General features: G+C 44.1%; 1 protein-coding gene across 5 annotated transcripts in view; it reads left to right on the top strand.

Moving 5' to 3' along the window:
• Positions 1 to 17619, top strand: part of DTX2 (deltex E3 ubiquitin ligase 2) — a 357713-nt gene that overhangs the window by 329229 nt on the left and 10865 nt on the right. For 3 of the 5 annotated variants that reach the window (XM_069226713.1, XM_069226711.1, XM_069226712.1), the window contains one exon: positions 2636 to 2725. In XM_069226713.1, the coding sequence (XP_069082814.1) occupies positions 2636 to 2725 (90 nt within the window). The remainder of the gene's footprint in view (positions 1 to 2635; positions 2726 to 17619) is intronic. The other 2 variants (XM_069226715.1, XM_069226714.1) reach the window with 1 other exon arrangement.

Raw genomic sequence — 17619 nt, 5'->3', positions numbered from 1 at the left:
GCATGATGTCTTCATGCATAGCCATTGTCCCAAACGCAAGACTGCACATGAGGCCCTTACAACAGTGCCTAGCATCACAGTGGTCTCAAGCACAGGGTCATCTTCTAGATCTGGTGTTAATAGACCGCCAAACTTACCTCTCGCTTCTGTGGTGGAACAACATAAATTTAAACAAAGGGCGGCCTTTCCAAGACCCAGTGCCACAATACGTAATAACAACAGATGCTTCCATGACAGGGTAGGGAGCACACCTCGATCAACACAGCATACAAGGACAATGGAACGTACATCAAACAAAACTGCATATAAATCACCTAGAGCTTCTAGCAGTTTTTCAAGCACTAAAAGCTTTCCAACCAATAATAGTTCACAAATACATTCTCGTCAAGACAGACAACATGACAACAATGTATTATCTAAACAAGCAAGGGGGGACGCACTCCACGCAGTTAAGCCTGCTAGCACAAAAAAATTGGCGTTGGGCAATTCACAACCAGATTCGCCTAATAGCACAATTTATACCAGGGATCCAAAATCAACTCGCAGACAATCTCTCTCGAGATCACCAACAGGTCCACGAATGGGAAATTCACCCCCAAATTCTGAACACCTATTTCAAACTCTGGGGAACACCTCAAATAGACTTGTTTGCGACGAAGGAGAACGCAAAATGCCAAAACTTCGCATCCAGATAACAACACAAACAGTCCCAAGGCAATGCCCTATGGATGAACTGGTCAGGGATATTTGCTTACGCTTTTCCTCCTCTCCCTCTCCTTCCTTACCTGGTAAACAAACTCAGTCAAAACAAACTCAAACTCATATTAATAGCACCAACTTGGGCAAGGCAACCCTGGTACACAACGCTGCTAGACCTATCAGTAGTACCCTACATCAAATTGCCCAACAGGCCAGATCTGTTGACACAACACAACCAAAAGATCAGACACCCAGATCCAGCATCGCTGAATCTAGCAATCTGGCTCCTGAAATCCTAGAATTCGGGCACTTACAACTTACCCAAGAATGTATGGAAGTCATAAAGCAAGCCAGAAGGCCATCCACCAGGCACTGCTATGCTAGTAAATGGAAGAGGTTTGTTTGCTACTGCCATATTAATCAAATACAACCATTACACACAACTCCAGAACATGTAGTGGGTTACTTGCTTCACTTACAAAAATCTAACCTGGCTTTCTCTTCCATTAAAATACACCTTGCAGCAATATCTGCATACCTGCAGACTACCTATTCAACTTCCCTATATAAGATACCAGTCATTAAAGCATTCATGGAGGGCCTTAGGAGAATTATACCACCAAGAACACCACCTGTTCCTTCATGGAACCTAAATGTTGTCCTAACTAGACTTATGGGTCCACCTTTTGAACCCATGCACTCCTGCGAAATACAGTTCCTAACCTGGAAGGTTGCATTTCTCATCGCCATTACTTCCCTAAGAAGAGTAAGCGAGATTCAGGCGTTTACAATACAAGAACCTTTTATACAACTACACAAGAATAAGGTCTTCCTAAGGACTAATCCTAAATTTTTGCCAAAGGTTATTTCACCGTTCCATCTAAATCAAACAGTGGAACTTCCAGTGTTCTTTCCACAGCCAGATACCGTAGCTGAAAGGGCACTACATACATTAGATGTCAAAAGAGCATTAATGTATTACATTGACAGAACAAAGAACATCAGAAAGACTAAACAACTATTTATTGCATTTCAAAAACCTCATGCAGGAAACCCAATATCAAAACAAGGTATAGCCAGATGGATAGTTAAATGCATCCAAATCTGCTACCTTAAAGCTAAACGACAGCTGCCCATTACACCAAGGGCACACTCAACCAGAAAGAAAGGTGCTACCATGGCCTTTCTAGGAAACATCCCAATGCAAGAAATATGTAAGGCAGCCACATGGTCTACCCCTCACACATTCACCAAGCACTACTGTGTAGACGTGTTATCCGCACAACAAGCCACAGTAGGTCAAGCCGTATTAAGAACATTATTTCAAACTACTTCCATTCCTACAGGCTGAGCCACCGCTTTTGGGGAGATAACTGCTTACTAGTCTATGCAAAACATGCGTATCTACAGCGACAGATGCCATCGAACTGAAAATGTCACTTACCCAGTGTACATCTGTTCGTGGCATCAGTCGCTGTAGATTCGCATGTGCCCACCCGCCTCCCCGGGAGCCTGTAGCAGTTTGGAAGTTACCTTCAACTATTTGTATATGTATCATCTCAACCTTAAATAGGTACATACTTAGTCACTCCATTGCATGGGCACTATTACTACAATTCAACTCCTACCTCACCCTCTGCGGGGAAAAACAATCGAAGATGGAGTCGACGCCCATGCGCAATGGAGACAAAAGGAGGAGTCACTCGGTCCCGTGACTCGAAAGACTTCTTCGAAGAAAAACAACTTGTAACACTCCGGCCCAACACCAGATGGCGAGCTATGCAAAACATGCGAATCTACAGCGACTGATGCCACGAACAGATGTACACTGGGTAAGTGACATTTTCATTACTGAAGGTAAGTAGCTTAAATTCTTCTTACTCTGTAGGTGTAAAAAGATAAAATGTCTTCAAATGAGTCTCTTGTACTTTTGCAGGGTCCAGAACATCCCAATCCTGGAAGACCATACACAGCCCGAGGCTTTCCCCGCCATTGCTACCTACCTAATAATAGTAAGGGTAAACTAGTAAGTGTGCTCTTTGTTTTTTTTTCATTCATGTAATTTTGTTTTATGTTTGTATGTGTTTTCTAAGTGAGGGCCCTCTTTTTGCAGCCAAAAGGAATCCCTAAAAGCTATTGCTCTTCAGTTAAACAAGGTTTAAGCTTGTTCAACATATACTTTAATTTTCTGTATTTACGTTTCTGTATATTCATAATTTCTTCATGGTCTTTTTATTAGACAGCTGCATAGCTTAACTACTTAACCTCTACTTCGTATTGTTCCATTGCTCAGTTGCAGAGAGCAATTCTCTCATAAGCTATTAGAGATCATCCTCATAATGCATATTACTGTAGGCTTCCCTAATTTTCTTGAGCAATTGTGCATGGGAATTTTAAGTATCCATCTTTTTTTCCCTCTCACAACAACCCACTCCACCACCACTCCCCCTCCGATTCCACCCCCATCACTCCCGACTGGTCTACACACATTCCTTTTTTTAATAGTTTTATAGTGCCTACCAAACCAATGCCTATCAATTTTTTTGCCAAGTAAATTGGGTTATTTACACATTGTGTGCAAATACAGTAATCCACGGGGTTTAAAGAAAAGACAGTCTACTAACGTAAGCAACTTTATCAGGCCTTAATAGCAAATTGTCAAAAACATCAGATTCTGGCACATTCCAAACAAAATAGGAGGTAATACCTTAGAATACACCTAATTTGTTTTGTATGTTATCCAGTGATTAGTATATAAAATGATGCATGTGTAATTAGTTCCTTTATTATTATTTTTTATTTTAAATAAAACGTGTAAATAATCCACAAAGTGAACAAAAATAGCATCATCATTTGTCTGTATTGGACTTTTTGGCTGAATACTAGTAATATACCCCATGATGGACTGTGGTATTAATAACAGGAGAAATCAAAAACCAGAAGGCAATGCACAATTGAAATAGACAAGATTGAGACTAGGACACCCTTAAACTTGAGGGGTAACCATGTAACATTTACAATTGAAATGCCCTGTTATGCACTCACAGTATTGCCTCTCAGCAGGTAAATGTGTTGCATTTAACTAACTATAACTCTGTAAAATATGTTTGAGTTTTAGATAATTTGAGCCTGTTAAAAGCTGCGCAGGACATGGGTGCAGGTTTAACCAGACCAACTTTCACATTAGCAGGTTCTTGTTTTCACCTAGAGGATCCCGGTGCATTACTTACCGGAAACCAGCAGCAACCGCTATGGTTCAAAGATGAATCTAGGCTGGTTCAATACGCTACATCCAATTCTCTTTAACACATTAAACTTTGGAGGCTCTCAATGTCTGGAGCTCTTGATTAAAGGGAAACTGGCTACAGCCTTGTTGGAACGAAGACTGATCAACAGGGAATGCACCCCGAACTCTCTCAAATGATTATCCCCACTCTACAAATCCACATAACATAACCAGAGACTCCTTCTCATTTAACAGAAGTCAGTGTATGTTCTGCAACTGGCTACTATTTTCCACTTACAGCCAATCTATTTTCCACTTACTGCAGGATTTTGTTAGTGCACTAGTATAAGGGGATCTCCTATGTAGATCTTGTTTCGAGCCTTGTAGCTCTCACAGCCCTGTATTTTGTCCATGCTGAAAGTTTTACGGAGCAGCCATTGTTGAGCTCTCCCTCTGGTTGACTATTGTGCTCATGACCTCAAGAGAGGTATAAGTAAACAGAAGATCTGTAGGCTATTACAAACTGCCACCCTGTTGCCCACTGGAAATCCCCTACAGATGCTTCAACGTACTCTTAGAAAGGGTAGCCATACATCATGAGGTAAGTTCTTTAGGTCTACGTTTTTACTATCTAACTGGGGAGACTTGATCAACTTGAACCTCAACTAGTCTAATGATGCTGACTCTTGTACCTTGCAAAGCCTGGCCTCCTGAGAGAAAAAGATAGCATGCAGTGTAGGAGAGTAATTGTGTCATCAAATCCAGATACATTGTTCAAGGGCACCATCTCATCACTTTGGATGCCAGTCAAGCAATTGGAGTTCTGTTTTACAGTTCTCCTGCAAAGTGCATGTTTTTTTTTAACTCATATAAATCCTTATTCTCTAATCTATTTATCTATGAGAATAATGCACAGTAATGTAATTTCAGATGTTGGAGTGATGTTATCAATTATTTCATAGAACATGTTATGAGTTATGCAATATGTGAAGTAATTAGTGCATGAGTTATAGTTCCGTGAGATTTTTTTTAACGTACAGTGAGACATTTCCTAACAATAACTTCATTTTAATCTGTTTTTTTGTTGTGATTTTTGTGATTTTTTAAAGTTTTTTTCGTACGTAACATCAGATGTCAGTTACAACGCAGGGCATGGGTACAGGACTCACTCCCAACCCCGGACACTCACTCCGCTCCAACCCCCTTCCCCGCTGTGAACAGCCTTTGGCCGTACTTGGCATGGGGATCTGGTCTGCTGTAACCAGCCCCTGCAGGCACCCAATCCCCCCACCCTTTTTAAAAAATAAATAAATCAATAAAAAAGGGCACGCCTCTTGGCTTTATCAGGAGGTGAGCACATCAGCATATATAAAGCAGACCTATTCACTACATCAGAAAATCACCAATAATTACAGTCAAATGAATATTTTATAAATGCGCACATTGTAATGTTTAATAATACCTATTGTTGCATTATCTTTTAAATATTTTTTTTTAAAACAACATTAAGCAAGCATGTCTTTCAGTCTTCTTTATGCATTTTAAAGCTTCAAAATGCAGCTATAAAACTGACCACAAGGGGCCTCTGAGCTCCAGCTATAGAGCATACAGGTCCAGCTTGGAGTGATTTAAAAATGATTGGAAGCTTTCCTTGAGTCATGGATTGAATAACCCAGGAGACTTTTTTTTTTTTTCGTATGTTGCTAGAGGCTGTTGCGCTTCTTGCAGCCCTCCACAACATTAAAATGCATGGTGGTGCCTTTGTTGGGCATTATAGGGCTCTCTTTCCTGAAGCAGTGAATAATAGATGAGTAGCCCCTGTGGCTCATTTATTATTCCTTTATTCTTTATTTTTTTTGTTGGTGGGGGGGGAGAGTTTGGGTGCCCCAGTCCCACCTGAGACACCCAAACTTTATATTCACTTTGGGGCTGCGGTGTGGAGCCTGTATTGGACTGGCTGCTGGCAGTCAACCCATCAATATCATTCAAGTACCAGTCAATTAGGACACTAGGTAAGGAGCAACACACCAGTAGCAGATACAGTATAACTTTAATGAAACACTGGCACAAGAATGTGTCATGGCAGTGATGGATATACAGTAACGGAAATGGTTACATGAGTATTGATATCGCAATGCTAGCACAATAGTAGCACAGGAAAGAAACAATCTTGAATCATTCACAATGCAGTAAACCAAAAGCACAACAGTAATTCTATAAATCAAGATAGAGCTGAAAAATATGGTCCATCAATAACTGGTAGAACCGTTTCAGTCTCTCTCTCTTCTTCCCCCCTCCCCCCGAGACGGTGCAACAGGGGTAGTGGCGGTGGGCACAACAGCAGATCTGCACAACTCAGTCTGTGATCCTCACCGAGGCATTTGCAAGCCTCCTTTTTATACACTAAAAGCTGGCTCCCACAACATCATGTTCCTTTCTGACACCAGGCGTTCTCGTGATGTTATCAGTGTTTTTCGCCAACCCTGGATCCTCCCGACTTATGTTGTCTCACTGGTACTAATCAGTCATCATTCCAAGGCTTTCAAACTACTCCCAGGTTCGTTCAGGGTCAGTTTAACCTTAATGGAATGTCTCCCGCAATCCACATGCCTCAGCCTGGTACAGTAAACACAGCACCTTACCAGATAGTTCTGACTACTAAAAATTGCAAAAACAAGTATCACATGATAATCTACTATTTCAGCGTGGTATATGGGTTTTCTGCATTAATTTTCAACACAACTGATAAACCCTTTTGCGTCACAGTGTTTTCTGCAAACTATTTCCTATGTACTGTACAGAGCTACAAAGCATCCGTAGCAGCTGCCAGCTCCCCAACCAGCGCTATCTGGGTGTGGTGAGAGTTGGCGATGTTCTTTTGCTCCCGCCTGGTGGAAGCAGGTTTTTTTCTCTGCTCTTGCCAATCGGAAGCATAGCTGTGTTTCCTGCCCCGGAGAGTGCAAGCAGGGAATTAGATTCACATTCCCTGCATACACTCTCCCAGGTTGGGAACAAGTCAGTGTCCCAGGGAATGGAGTCCTTGGCCTGCTAATGGCTCAGGAAGGGGGAGCACACACAACCCTCCCCATAAAATACATATCGTTCCCCAGGGTATGGTTCTCTGAGGCCTGTCAGAGGCTCTGGGAGGGAGGTGCTGCACACCCCCTTCACTTAGAAAATTGATTCGGATAGAGATTTCTAGCCACATATTCCTCTCCTTCTGAAAAATTCCTCAGCTGTCAGACAGGATAAGGAAACATTTTTAGCAGTACCTCTGTGTGCCAGAAGGTGGCGCCATGCAGCATTGCACTTGCCCCTTTCTTCTCTGGAAGTTACATAGGTAGCCTAAATGGGCACCACTCCAATGCACTGACATCAGTTCCTTTCTTTCCTCTCCTCCATACGCAGATCTGAAGCTCCCTTTGTCTCTCTCTCAGAAGTTAATTCAAACATTTCTCAAGTGTTTAAAGGATGCCACCCCCCAAAAATGACAGGTTGTAAGCACTGTTGTAAACAAATGTGACGGATGCCCATCAAGTATCCCTGTGGTCGGACTACGACTCCAAGACCTACAGACACTGCATGCCCATGAACCCAAAGGCCATCAGGGAACGCAAGGTGAAACTCATCACCAAGCATAAGAAGCCTTCGCGCCGGAGCCGCTCAAGTCACACCTAGTGTCCAAGGTTTAATCCCAAGTTTGGAGTCAATGGTGCCACTCTAGTGACCATTCATGGTTGTGATTCAAGTCTTCAGGTAAGCTAAAGGAAAACTAGAAATAAAAGCTGGATTCTGCCCCCTTGTGCTACTTTTATTCAACTGAGCAGATGCAGCCTGGGCACGTCAAAGCCAACTTCCCCGATGTCAAAGTAGGTGGTCTGAAAGTTCTCTCAGATCGTGAGTCTACACTGGTCTGACCTTGATCAAAGTTGCGCCTGATTCCCTCTGTAGCACCACTTACCCCCCTCTTGATGTGCCTCAGGGTAGCCAGCTCTATACACTCCCTTTTGGGACAGATTTGGATAATGACTGTGACCAGGATGATCAAGAGGATCCGTCCATCAAGGGGGGGCTGGTACAGGTGCTCAAGGAAAAGACCACCAGCATGTGGTACTACAACAAACAGGGCAGTGTGGGGTCATGGACCCTGTGCCAAGAGGCCTTCCGCTTCTGGAAATGGCTGGACCGTCGACATTTTCCTGGTGGTGAACCACCTGGCAGGATCATTGAATGTGAGATCGAACAAGCGTAGCTGTTGGTGCCTAGTTGATCATAATTTGCTGTTACACCCTGGGTTGGTGCAAAGTCTCTTTCGCAAATGAGGGGAACCTTGACTCGATCTATTGGCCACCACCCAGTAAGCATAATATAAGTACTTCTGTGCATTAGAGTTTTCAAGGCATCTCTTTCTCCGAGATGCGTTTCAGCTCAAGTGGAACTCAAGACTTCTGTATTCCTTCCCGCCATACCACTCCTACCCCAAGTTCTCAAGAAGATCAGGTCTGACCAGGCTAAAGTCATCCTAGTGACTCTGGACTGGGCAGGGAACTTATGGTATCTAAAACTCTTGGGCTTGAGCATATGTCCTCCAATCAGGCTGCCCTTCCGGGAGGACCTGCTGTTGCTGCATCAGGACAGGGTTCTGCACTCAGGCCTCTGCAATAACCACCTTCTTGCTTGGAGATTAAGCATCTGCAGCTGTACACCTTAGACTTTACTCCGGAGGTGTTTGATGTAATCTTGCCAATAAGGCGTTCCTTGATAAAATCTGTATCTGCCTGTTGTTGGGACAAATTTGTGATTTGGTGTTGCACACTTCGGACTGACCCCCCTCCAGAACACGTTATGTGACATTCTCTTGTTTCTTCTGTCTCTAGCCCAGCAAGGCTTTGCTTTGGGTACAATTTAATGTTGTCTTTCGTCCATCTTGCAATTGCCAGATCAGCCTTCATTGTTTAAGTCTCCGGTTGTTATGAGCTTTTTGAAAGGGCTACAATACGTTCCCCTCTTCTTTCTCGCCATGCACCACTAATTAAGTTACATGTTACATCTTCTATGACATCATTAATAATATTGCTGCAACATCTTCAATGAAATTATTGATGAGAAAACTGTGCAGTTACGAGTTATGGTTACATTAGGGCACGTGTTATAGTTACTTGAGATAACTATAACTGATGAATTTCCGTGTTTTTTAGAGTTTAAATAGTTACCTAGCATTTCACCTAACTATCATGTTGCTTTAAACTTTGGTTAACGAGTTGGGTGTTTACCCATCTGTACTGATACAATTTTCACTGAAATAAATCACTTTGGCAGTCAAGTATTGCAAGTATGTGCTTTTCACCCTATGGATTTGGCCTGAACTTACTTGGATGCTTTGATGGGTGCCTCACACCTGCAGACTAACTGAGACTGCCAAAGCCTGGAGGAGGTGATAATATTGAGGACACTACTTTTGAAAGAGCGAGCGAGTGTTTGTGTGTAAGTAAAACATAGTGGCTATAAGCACTGTATATTTATGGTTCAGTCAGAGTTTCCATTGAAAAAACATGTTCAATGGCATGTATGGCTGTAGATACACATGCTTTGCATAGGTCCACCATCTACTGTTGGGCTCGGAGTGTTGCAAGCCGTTTTTGTTTGAAGAATCTTTTAGAGTCACAACATGGAGTGGTGACTACTCCCAGTGATACTGCGCATGGGCATCGAGTCCTTTGTTAGATTGTTTTCTCTCTGCCGTCTTGTTCGGACGTGTATTCCTCTCGCTCTGGTATTCCTCAACTGTCCATTCCGAACTCTTCTTTTCCGTCTTTCTTTCAGCGGTGGTATTGTATTTCGATTGCATTTTCATTAACGCACTGAACCTGAATTTCGAATGTCGGGTTGGTTAGCTGCCCTTCGGGGTGCCAGCGCCCACCTCTGGCCTGGTCATCATCGAGGTGCTGAGAAATGCAGGGCTGATGGAACACACTCCATTTCGATTTTACACTGTCATTCGAAATTCCCACACACCGGCCAGCACCAGGTGTATAACCTCTGCTTGTCCCCGGACCACAATGAAGAAACCTGAGATGCCGGTCAGTCTTTTCGTTCCAAAATGAGACCTAAGAGCACATTGACGGGAGATGTCGTCGAAGACACCAGACGACACCCCTGATATCTTTGGGGAAGAGCATGCGCAAGAGGAGCTCCAACAAGAAGAGGCTTTCTCCATAGAAGATTCGTAATCGGATGTTCAATCGGACATCGAAAGTCAGCCTCTTACTTCGGCGCAACCTGTGAGTAAATCAACCCAAGCTCCCATTTAAAGACTTTAAAAAAGCCCCACAAACAGGTTGTCGGTTCACCACTGCCCTTGGACCATGGTCGTATGCAAAAATTACATTTGGATGCTCCGCCTTTGGGCTCAGCACCGAAAATAGCCAGGACTAAAATGTCTTCGGCATCGACCTCTTCCTTCGAAATCTGCCTCTGGATCGAGTCAAAGCTTTGACCCGAGTGTTTTGACTCCGAGCAAGAAACGGCTACGTCTGCTTCAGAGCCGTCAGCTTCCATTTGACACAGAAATTCTGCTCTGAAAACTTCAGATCCGAAAATGTTGCCTTCCAAAGACTCCAGTCTTTCTTCGGAAGCAGCATTAACAGTGGAGCCAATCCTTGAAATAATGGACGCTCGTCAGCTCCAGCTCCATGTTCAAAAGGGAACAGGATGAATTATTGCCTCTCCTCCAGTTCCAATAAAAACTTACTTTTCAAGAAACCTTGGACACTGCTCCTCCACCTAAAAAGGTTTCTCAAGACAAAGACAAGACTCCATTTTAACCTTGACCTTCTCCACCACACTCTCCTGTGCTTCCTCTTACTCCTCCATAATCTCCTCCGCATATTATTGAGCCTCAGTTCTCTCCACAAGGTTCACCAATACCTCAGGGAGATGACTTAAGGAATATTCCACAGGACATAGATCCACGGGACTCGTATGAAACAGATCCCATACTTCCGAATGACCCTGATTTATACCTGCCACGTACTTCACCTCCTGAAGACGCAGCACCATATCAGCAGGTGATAGCAAGGGCAGCTACATATCATAATGTACAAATACATTCTGACCTGACTGCCACCCATAAAGAGTCTGTTTCTTCCCATGCTACCAGGTATGCTCAGACATGCTACAGACATTTTTAAAGAGCCTGTCAGATCCCGAGTGATTACACCAAGTGTTGACAAAAAATATAAGGCAGCTCCTACAGACCCTATATATGTTTGAGCACAGTTGCCCCTGATTCTATTATTAGTGCGGCATGTAAATGTGCCAACAGTCAATCAACGGGAGATGCCCCCCCCCCCCCGGACGAAGAATGTAAAAAACTAGATGCCTCAGGTAAATGGGTGGCTGCACAAGCAGCCAATCATTGGCGTATCGTGAACTCCCAGGCACTTTTGGCACGGTACAATAGAGCTCACTGGGACGAGATAGAAGACCTCCAGTATCTCCCAGAAGAACACCGTAAAAGGGGACAAGAAATAGTTTCTGAAGGGGAAACTATTTCCAATAATGCTATTAGGTGCGCCACTGATGCAGCGGACACAGCTTCACATGGCATTAATGCCAGCATTATCAGGAGACATGCTTGGCTCAGATGTTCAGATTTCAAGTCTGAAATACAACAGGCAGTTCTTAATATGCCTTTTGACAAAGAACATTTGTTTGGGCAGAAGGTCGACGCCACTATAGAAGAACTGAAAAAAGATTCAGAAACAGCGAAGGACATGGGGGGCTTACTCACTACTCCATAAAGGGGTAATTTTCGTCGCCCACTATTCAGGGAAGGCTTTAAATCCTCATTTAATGAGCCTTCCACCTCACAAACTAGACAAGGCACCCATTTTTATCACAGAGGTTAATTTAGAGGTTTATACAGCGGTGCAAACAATAAAGGCAGAGGAAAGGTGTCTACCTCAAGAGGATCTGCCCCAAATACACGCCAGTGACTACTTACACATTCCACCGGCTCACACCTCTCCAGGGCGGGAAGGTTAAGGTAGTTCTATCAACAATGGCACAATATCACCACGGATCAGTGGGTTCTATCAATTATCCAACATGGTTACTGTCTCTAGAACTCATATCCACTCCACCAAATATTTCCCCTCGCACTCACAAACTTTCACATGCACATCTTACTCTCTTGTAAGAAGAGGTACAATCCCTTCTTCTCAGAGGGGCTATAGAGCCTGTTCCCCTATCACAGCAAGGGTTAGGAGTATATTCCCTATACTTCCTAATACCAAAGATAGATGGGTCACTAAGACCAATTCTAGAACTCAGACCGCTCAATCTACACATTCTCTCAGAGCATTCCCATATGGTCACTCTCCAAAATGTCATTCCCCTACTGCAACAAGGCGACTTCATGACAGCTTTAGATCTGAAGGAAGCATATTTCCACATTCCTGTTCATCTAGCACATCTCAAATACCTATACCTCAGATTTGTCATTGCGGGAAAACACTATCTATTCAAGGTTTTACCATTCGGGTTAAAAACCGCACCCAGAGTATTCACATAATGTCTAGCAGTAGTTGCTGCATTTCTCAGAAGAAAACATATTCACATTTTCCCATACTTGGACAACTGGCTCATCAAGGCAAATACTATCCAACAATGTCAGAATCATACCCAGTACACAGTAAATATTCTACACACTCTGGGATTTACAATCAACTCTCTCAAATCTCATCTCCAACCCTCAAAAATACTGCCTTTTCTGGGAGCAGTTCTCAATACTCACTCAGGGCTGGCATATCCAAACCCAGCACACGTTCAAGCCTTTCAAACTCTTCTGTCTGTTACAGGAGAACCACACTTATACACTGAGAGTAGTGATGCAGCTATTAGGAATGATGCTTTCATGTTTTGCCATCGTACCTCATACCAAACTACACATGTGTCCCTTACAGCAGTGTCTATCTCATCAGTGGTCTCAGTCACAGGGTCATCTCCAGGATCTAGTGTTGTTGGTCCACCAGACTGGCTTCTCTCTACAATGATGGAATCTCCTCAACCTCACCAAGGGGCGACCCTTTCAAGACTGTGCCTCAGATCACTCTCACTACAGATGTATCACAGATAGGTTGGGAAGCTCATCTCAACAGCCTTACAATACAAGGCAGGGGGGATCCCATTCAACAAACTTATCACATCAATTATTTGGAGTTACTAGCAGTCTTTCTAGCGCTCAAAGCATTTCTGCCACAACTCTCCCACAAAGTAGTTCTAGTCGGTACAGACAACATGACAACCATGTATTATTTGCAGAAACAGGGGAGGGGGACACACTCATCTCGATTTTCCCCTCTTGCTCAGACAATTTAGAAATAAGTAATTCACAATCACATTCAGTTACTGGCAGAATATCTCCCAGGAATGGACAATCAGTTTGCAGACCGCTTAAGCAGGATTCAGCAACAAGTCCACGAATGGGAACTTCACCCACAAGCACTTCACCAATACTTTCACCTGTGGGGAACAACAGAAATAGATCTCTTCACCACTGCAGAAAATTAAAAATGCCAAAACTTTGCGTCCAGATACCCACGCCCTCAGTCCAAGAGCAATGCTCTGTGGAAGAATTGGTCAGGGACATTTACTTACGCTTTTCCACCTCTCCTACTCGTTCCATTTCTGGTTTGCAAACTGAGAGAACCATCACTCACCATGATCCTTGTAGCTCCCACATGGGCACGTCAGCCTTTGTATTCAACACTGTTTGATCTGTCTGTGGTTCCCCACCAGAAACCTCCCAACAGACCAGACCTTTTGACTAAAAAGCAAGGTCAAATCGGACTTCCAGACCTCAAAAACACTCAATCTTGCGATATGGCTCCAGAAGTCATAGAATTTGGATATTTACAACTCTCCTCTGAATGTACGGACATTCTTAGAGAGGCACGTAAACCTACAACTAGACAGCGTTATGCTGCAAAATGGAAATGTTTTGTATGCTACTGTCAACGTAAACACATTGATCCACTCAAGGCATCAGTACAAGACATTGTTTGTTATATGTTAAATTTTACAGAAGGCAAATTTAGCATACTCATCTATTAGCTATAGCTGCTTACCTCCAAAACAGACAACACATTTCTTTGTTCAGAATTCCTGTATTCAAAGCATTTATGGAAGGAATTAAGAGGGTTATCCCGCCCAGGGTTCCTCCAGCTCCAGTATGGAACCTAGGTGTTGTCCTTAATAGACTCATGGCTCCACCATTTCAACCCATGCACTCCTTCTCTTTGCAATTTCTTTCATGGAAAGTTGCCTTTTTAGTGTCCATCACTTCCTGAAAATGTGTACGTGAAATACAACCTTTCACTTTACAAGAACCTTTTTTCCAAATACATAAAGATAGAGTAGACCTTAGGACAAACCCTAAATTTCTACCAAAAGTAGTTTCACCATTTCACATTAACCAATCAGTTGAGTTACCTGTCTTCTTCCCACAGCCAGACTCAGTTGCTGAAAGAGCTCTGCACACACTAGATGTTAAAAGAGCTCTTATGTATTTTGTTGATAGGACTAAAAGTTTTAGAAAACCAAACCACGTTTTGTAGCTTTTTCAATTGCTCACAAAGGTAATCCAGTCTCCAAAAACGGGATAGCTAGATGGATAGTCAAGTGTATTCAAGTGTGTTACCTTAAAGCAAAAAGACAATTGCCTTCAGCTCCTAGAGCACAATTCCACCAGGAAAAAAGGTGCTTCCATGGCTTTTTTAAGGAAACATCCCAATAGAAGATATTTGTAAAGCTGCTACTTGGTCTACACCACACACATTCACTAAGCATTATTGTGTAGATGTTTTAGCTCGTCAACAAGCAAATGTTGACCAGGCAGTGCTCAGGACACTTTTTCAAACTCCTCCAACTCCTACAGGCAAGCCAATGCTTACTGGGAGAGGACTGCTTTACAGTCTATGCAAAGCATTTGTATCTACAGCCACACATGCCATTGAATGGAAAATGTTACCCAGTAGTCATCTGTTCTGTAGATTCACATGCGCCCTCCCACCTCCCCGGAAGCCTGTGGTCAACTGTAGCAGAATTATTTAACAAATATTGTACATATTCGGAGTTTACAAGTTTTTCTTCGAAGAAGTCTTTTCGAGTCACGAGATCGAGGGACTCCTCCCCTTTTGGCTCCATTGCGCATGGGTGTCGACTCCATCTTAGATTATTTTATTTCCGCCATCGGGTTCGGACATGTTCCTCTTCGCTCCGTGTTTCGGTTCGGAAAGTTAGTTAAATCTCGTAAAATTTGACGGTATTGTTTGCGTTTGGTATCGGGTTAGTTAACGCAGATCGACACCGAATTTTGAAGAGCTCCGGTGGCCCTTCGGGGTTTCGATTCCCCGACGGGGCCTGGTCGGCCCGACCACGTGCGTCTTCAAGCCTAATGGAACGGACCCCATTCCGCTTCTGCCCCGAATGCCACAACAAGTATCCTTACACAGATCAGCATCTGGTCTGTAATTTGTGTTTGTCTCCCGAACACAAAGAGGATACCTGCGAGGCCTGTCGAGCGTTTCGGTCGAGAAAAACGCTAAGAGACCGGAGAGCAAGAAGACTTCAAATGGCGTCGGCGCCGGCAGGACACCAAGACTTGGGAGAAGAAGAAACCGTCTCCATCGCGGATTCGGACTCGGACGAGGCCAAAACCGAACAGATGCCGAAAACCGTGAGTAAAACACCCCTGGCCAAAACTCACGGAAAATACATTAAAGCCCAGGGGACGCCACCGCCGACAGGCCATGGCTTAACCCGAAAATTAGGTGACCGGCCATCGGCACCGAAAAAGGGCACGCAGGTGTTGGTCATCTGACTCCGGTCGAGATACCGGCACAGAACAGACTCGACACCGAGACATCGGGTCAGAGCAATCTCGACATCGAGAAACCGGCACCGAAAAAGATCGGCACCGAGATATCGGAACACCGAAAGCCAAAAAAGTGTCTTCGGAGCCGAAAAAGACGGTCGAAAAAGTTTCGATACTGAAACATCCGGCTTCGGAGCCGAAACCAAGTTCCTACACTGAGGAGCAGGGCCTGTCCTCACAAATGTAAGGACACAAATTCGGGCAGGAGCTAGAAGCAGAAGAGCCAGATTACACACAGAGAAGGCTCCACATTCAAAAGGAGACAGGGAAAATTAGAACTCTCCCTCCAATCCGAATGAAAAGGAAACTTGCTTTCCAAGAGAAAGACAAACAGCCACAAGCAAAGGTGGCAAAACAAGTAACTCCGCCACCATCACCACATCGCTCACCACAACCATCACCAATGGCCACTCCACCAATGATGCAGTCTCCAACGCATACAGGGATGAGCCAAGATGATTCTGACGCATGGGATCTTTATGATGCACCTGTATCAGATAACAGTCCCGACTGCTACCCAGCGAGACCATCACCACCTGAGGACAGTACTGCTTACACACAGGTGGTGTCCAGAGCAGCCGCATTTCACAATGTCACCCTGCACACAGGACCAATTGAAGATGACTTTTTGTTTAATACTCTGTCGTCCACACATAGTCAGTACCAGAGTCTCCCTATGTTACCGGGAATGTTGAAACACTCAAAACAAGTATTTCAAGAGCCTGTGAAAGGCAGGGCCATCACTCCAAGGGTGGAGAAAAAGTACAAACCATCACCAACAGACCCTGTGTACATCACGTAGCAATTAACACCGGACTCAGTGGTAGTAGGTGCAGCTCGCAAAAGAGCGAACTCACACACCTCGGGAGATGCACCACCACCCGACAAGGAAAGTCGCAAATTCGACGCAGCGGGGAAAAGGGTTGCGGCACAAGCAGCCAACCAATTGCGCATTGCCAATTCACAGGCCTTGCTATCAAGATACGCTAGAGCTCATTGGGACGAAATGCAACACTTCATAGAGCATCTACCCAAAGAGTTCCAAAAGCGTGCGCAACAAGTGGTGGAAGAAGGCCAGAGTATCTCTAATAACCAGATACGGTCGGCAATGGATGCAGCAGACACAGCTGCAAGAACTGTAAATACAGCGGTCACCATACGGAGACACGCATGGCTACGCACCTCAGGATTCAAGCCAGAAATTCAACAGGTGGTGCTGAAAATGCCTTTTAACGGACAGCAGTTGTTTGGGCCGGAAGTGGACACTGCTATCGAGAAACTTAAAAAGGACACAGATACGGCCAAGGCCATGGGTGCACTCTACTCCCCACAGGGCAGAGGCACATTTCGAAAAACACAGTCTAGAGGGGGGTTTCGGGGACAGAGCACAGAACCCTCAATCTCACAAACAAGGCCCACATACCAGAGCCAGTATCAGAGGGGGAGTTTTCGGGGACAATACAGAGGGGGACAGTTCCCTAAAACTAGAGGAAAGTTCCAAAGTCCCAAGACCCCGCAAAATAAACAGTGACTTCAGTGTCACAAATCCCCAACACATAACACCAGTGGGGGGGGAGACTAACAGATTTTTACCAAAACTGGGAGGAAATAACAGACACGTGGGTCCTAGCCATTATCCAACATGGTTATTGCATAGAATTCCTACAATTCCCTCCAAATGTGCCACCGAAAACACACAACATGTCCAAACAACACATGGATCTATTACAGCTGAAGGTCCAGGCGTTGTTGCAAA

Source organism: Pleurodeles waltl, chromosome 3_2, assembly GCF_031143425.1.
Source record: "Pleurodeles waltl isolate 20211129_DDA chromosome 3_2, aPleWal1.hap1.20221129, whole genome shotgun sequence".
In the NCBI taxonomy this organism is placed as follows: Eukaryota; Metazoa; Chordata; class Amphibia; order Caudata; family Salamandridae; genus Pleurodeles; species Pleurodeles waltl.
Note: the sequence above shows the minus strand (reverse complement) of the source record. Positions and strands in the feature narration are given on the sequence as shown.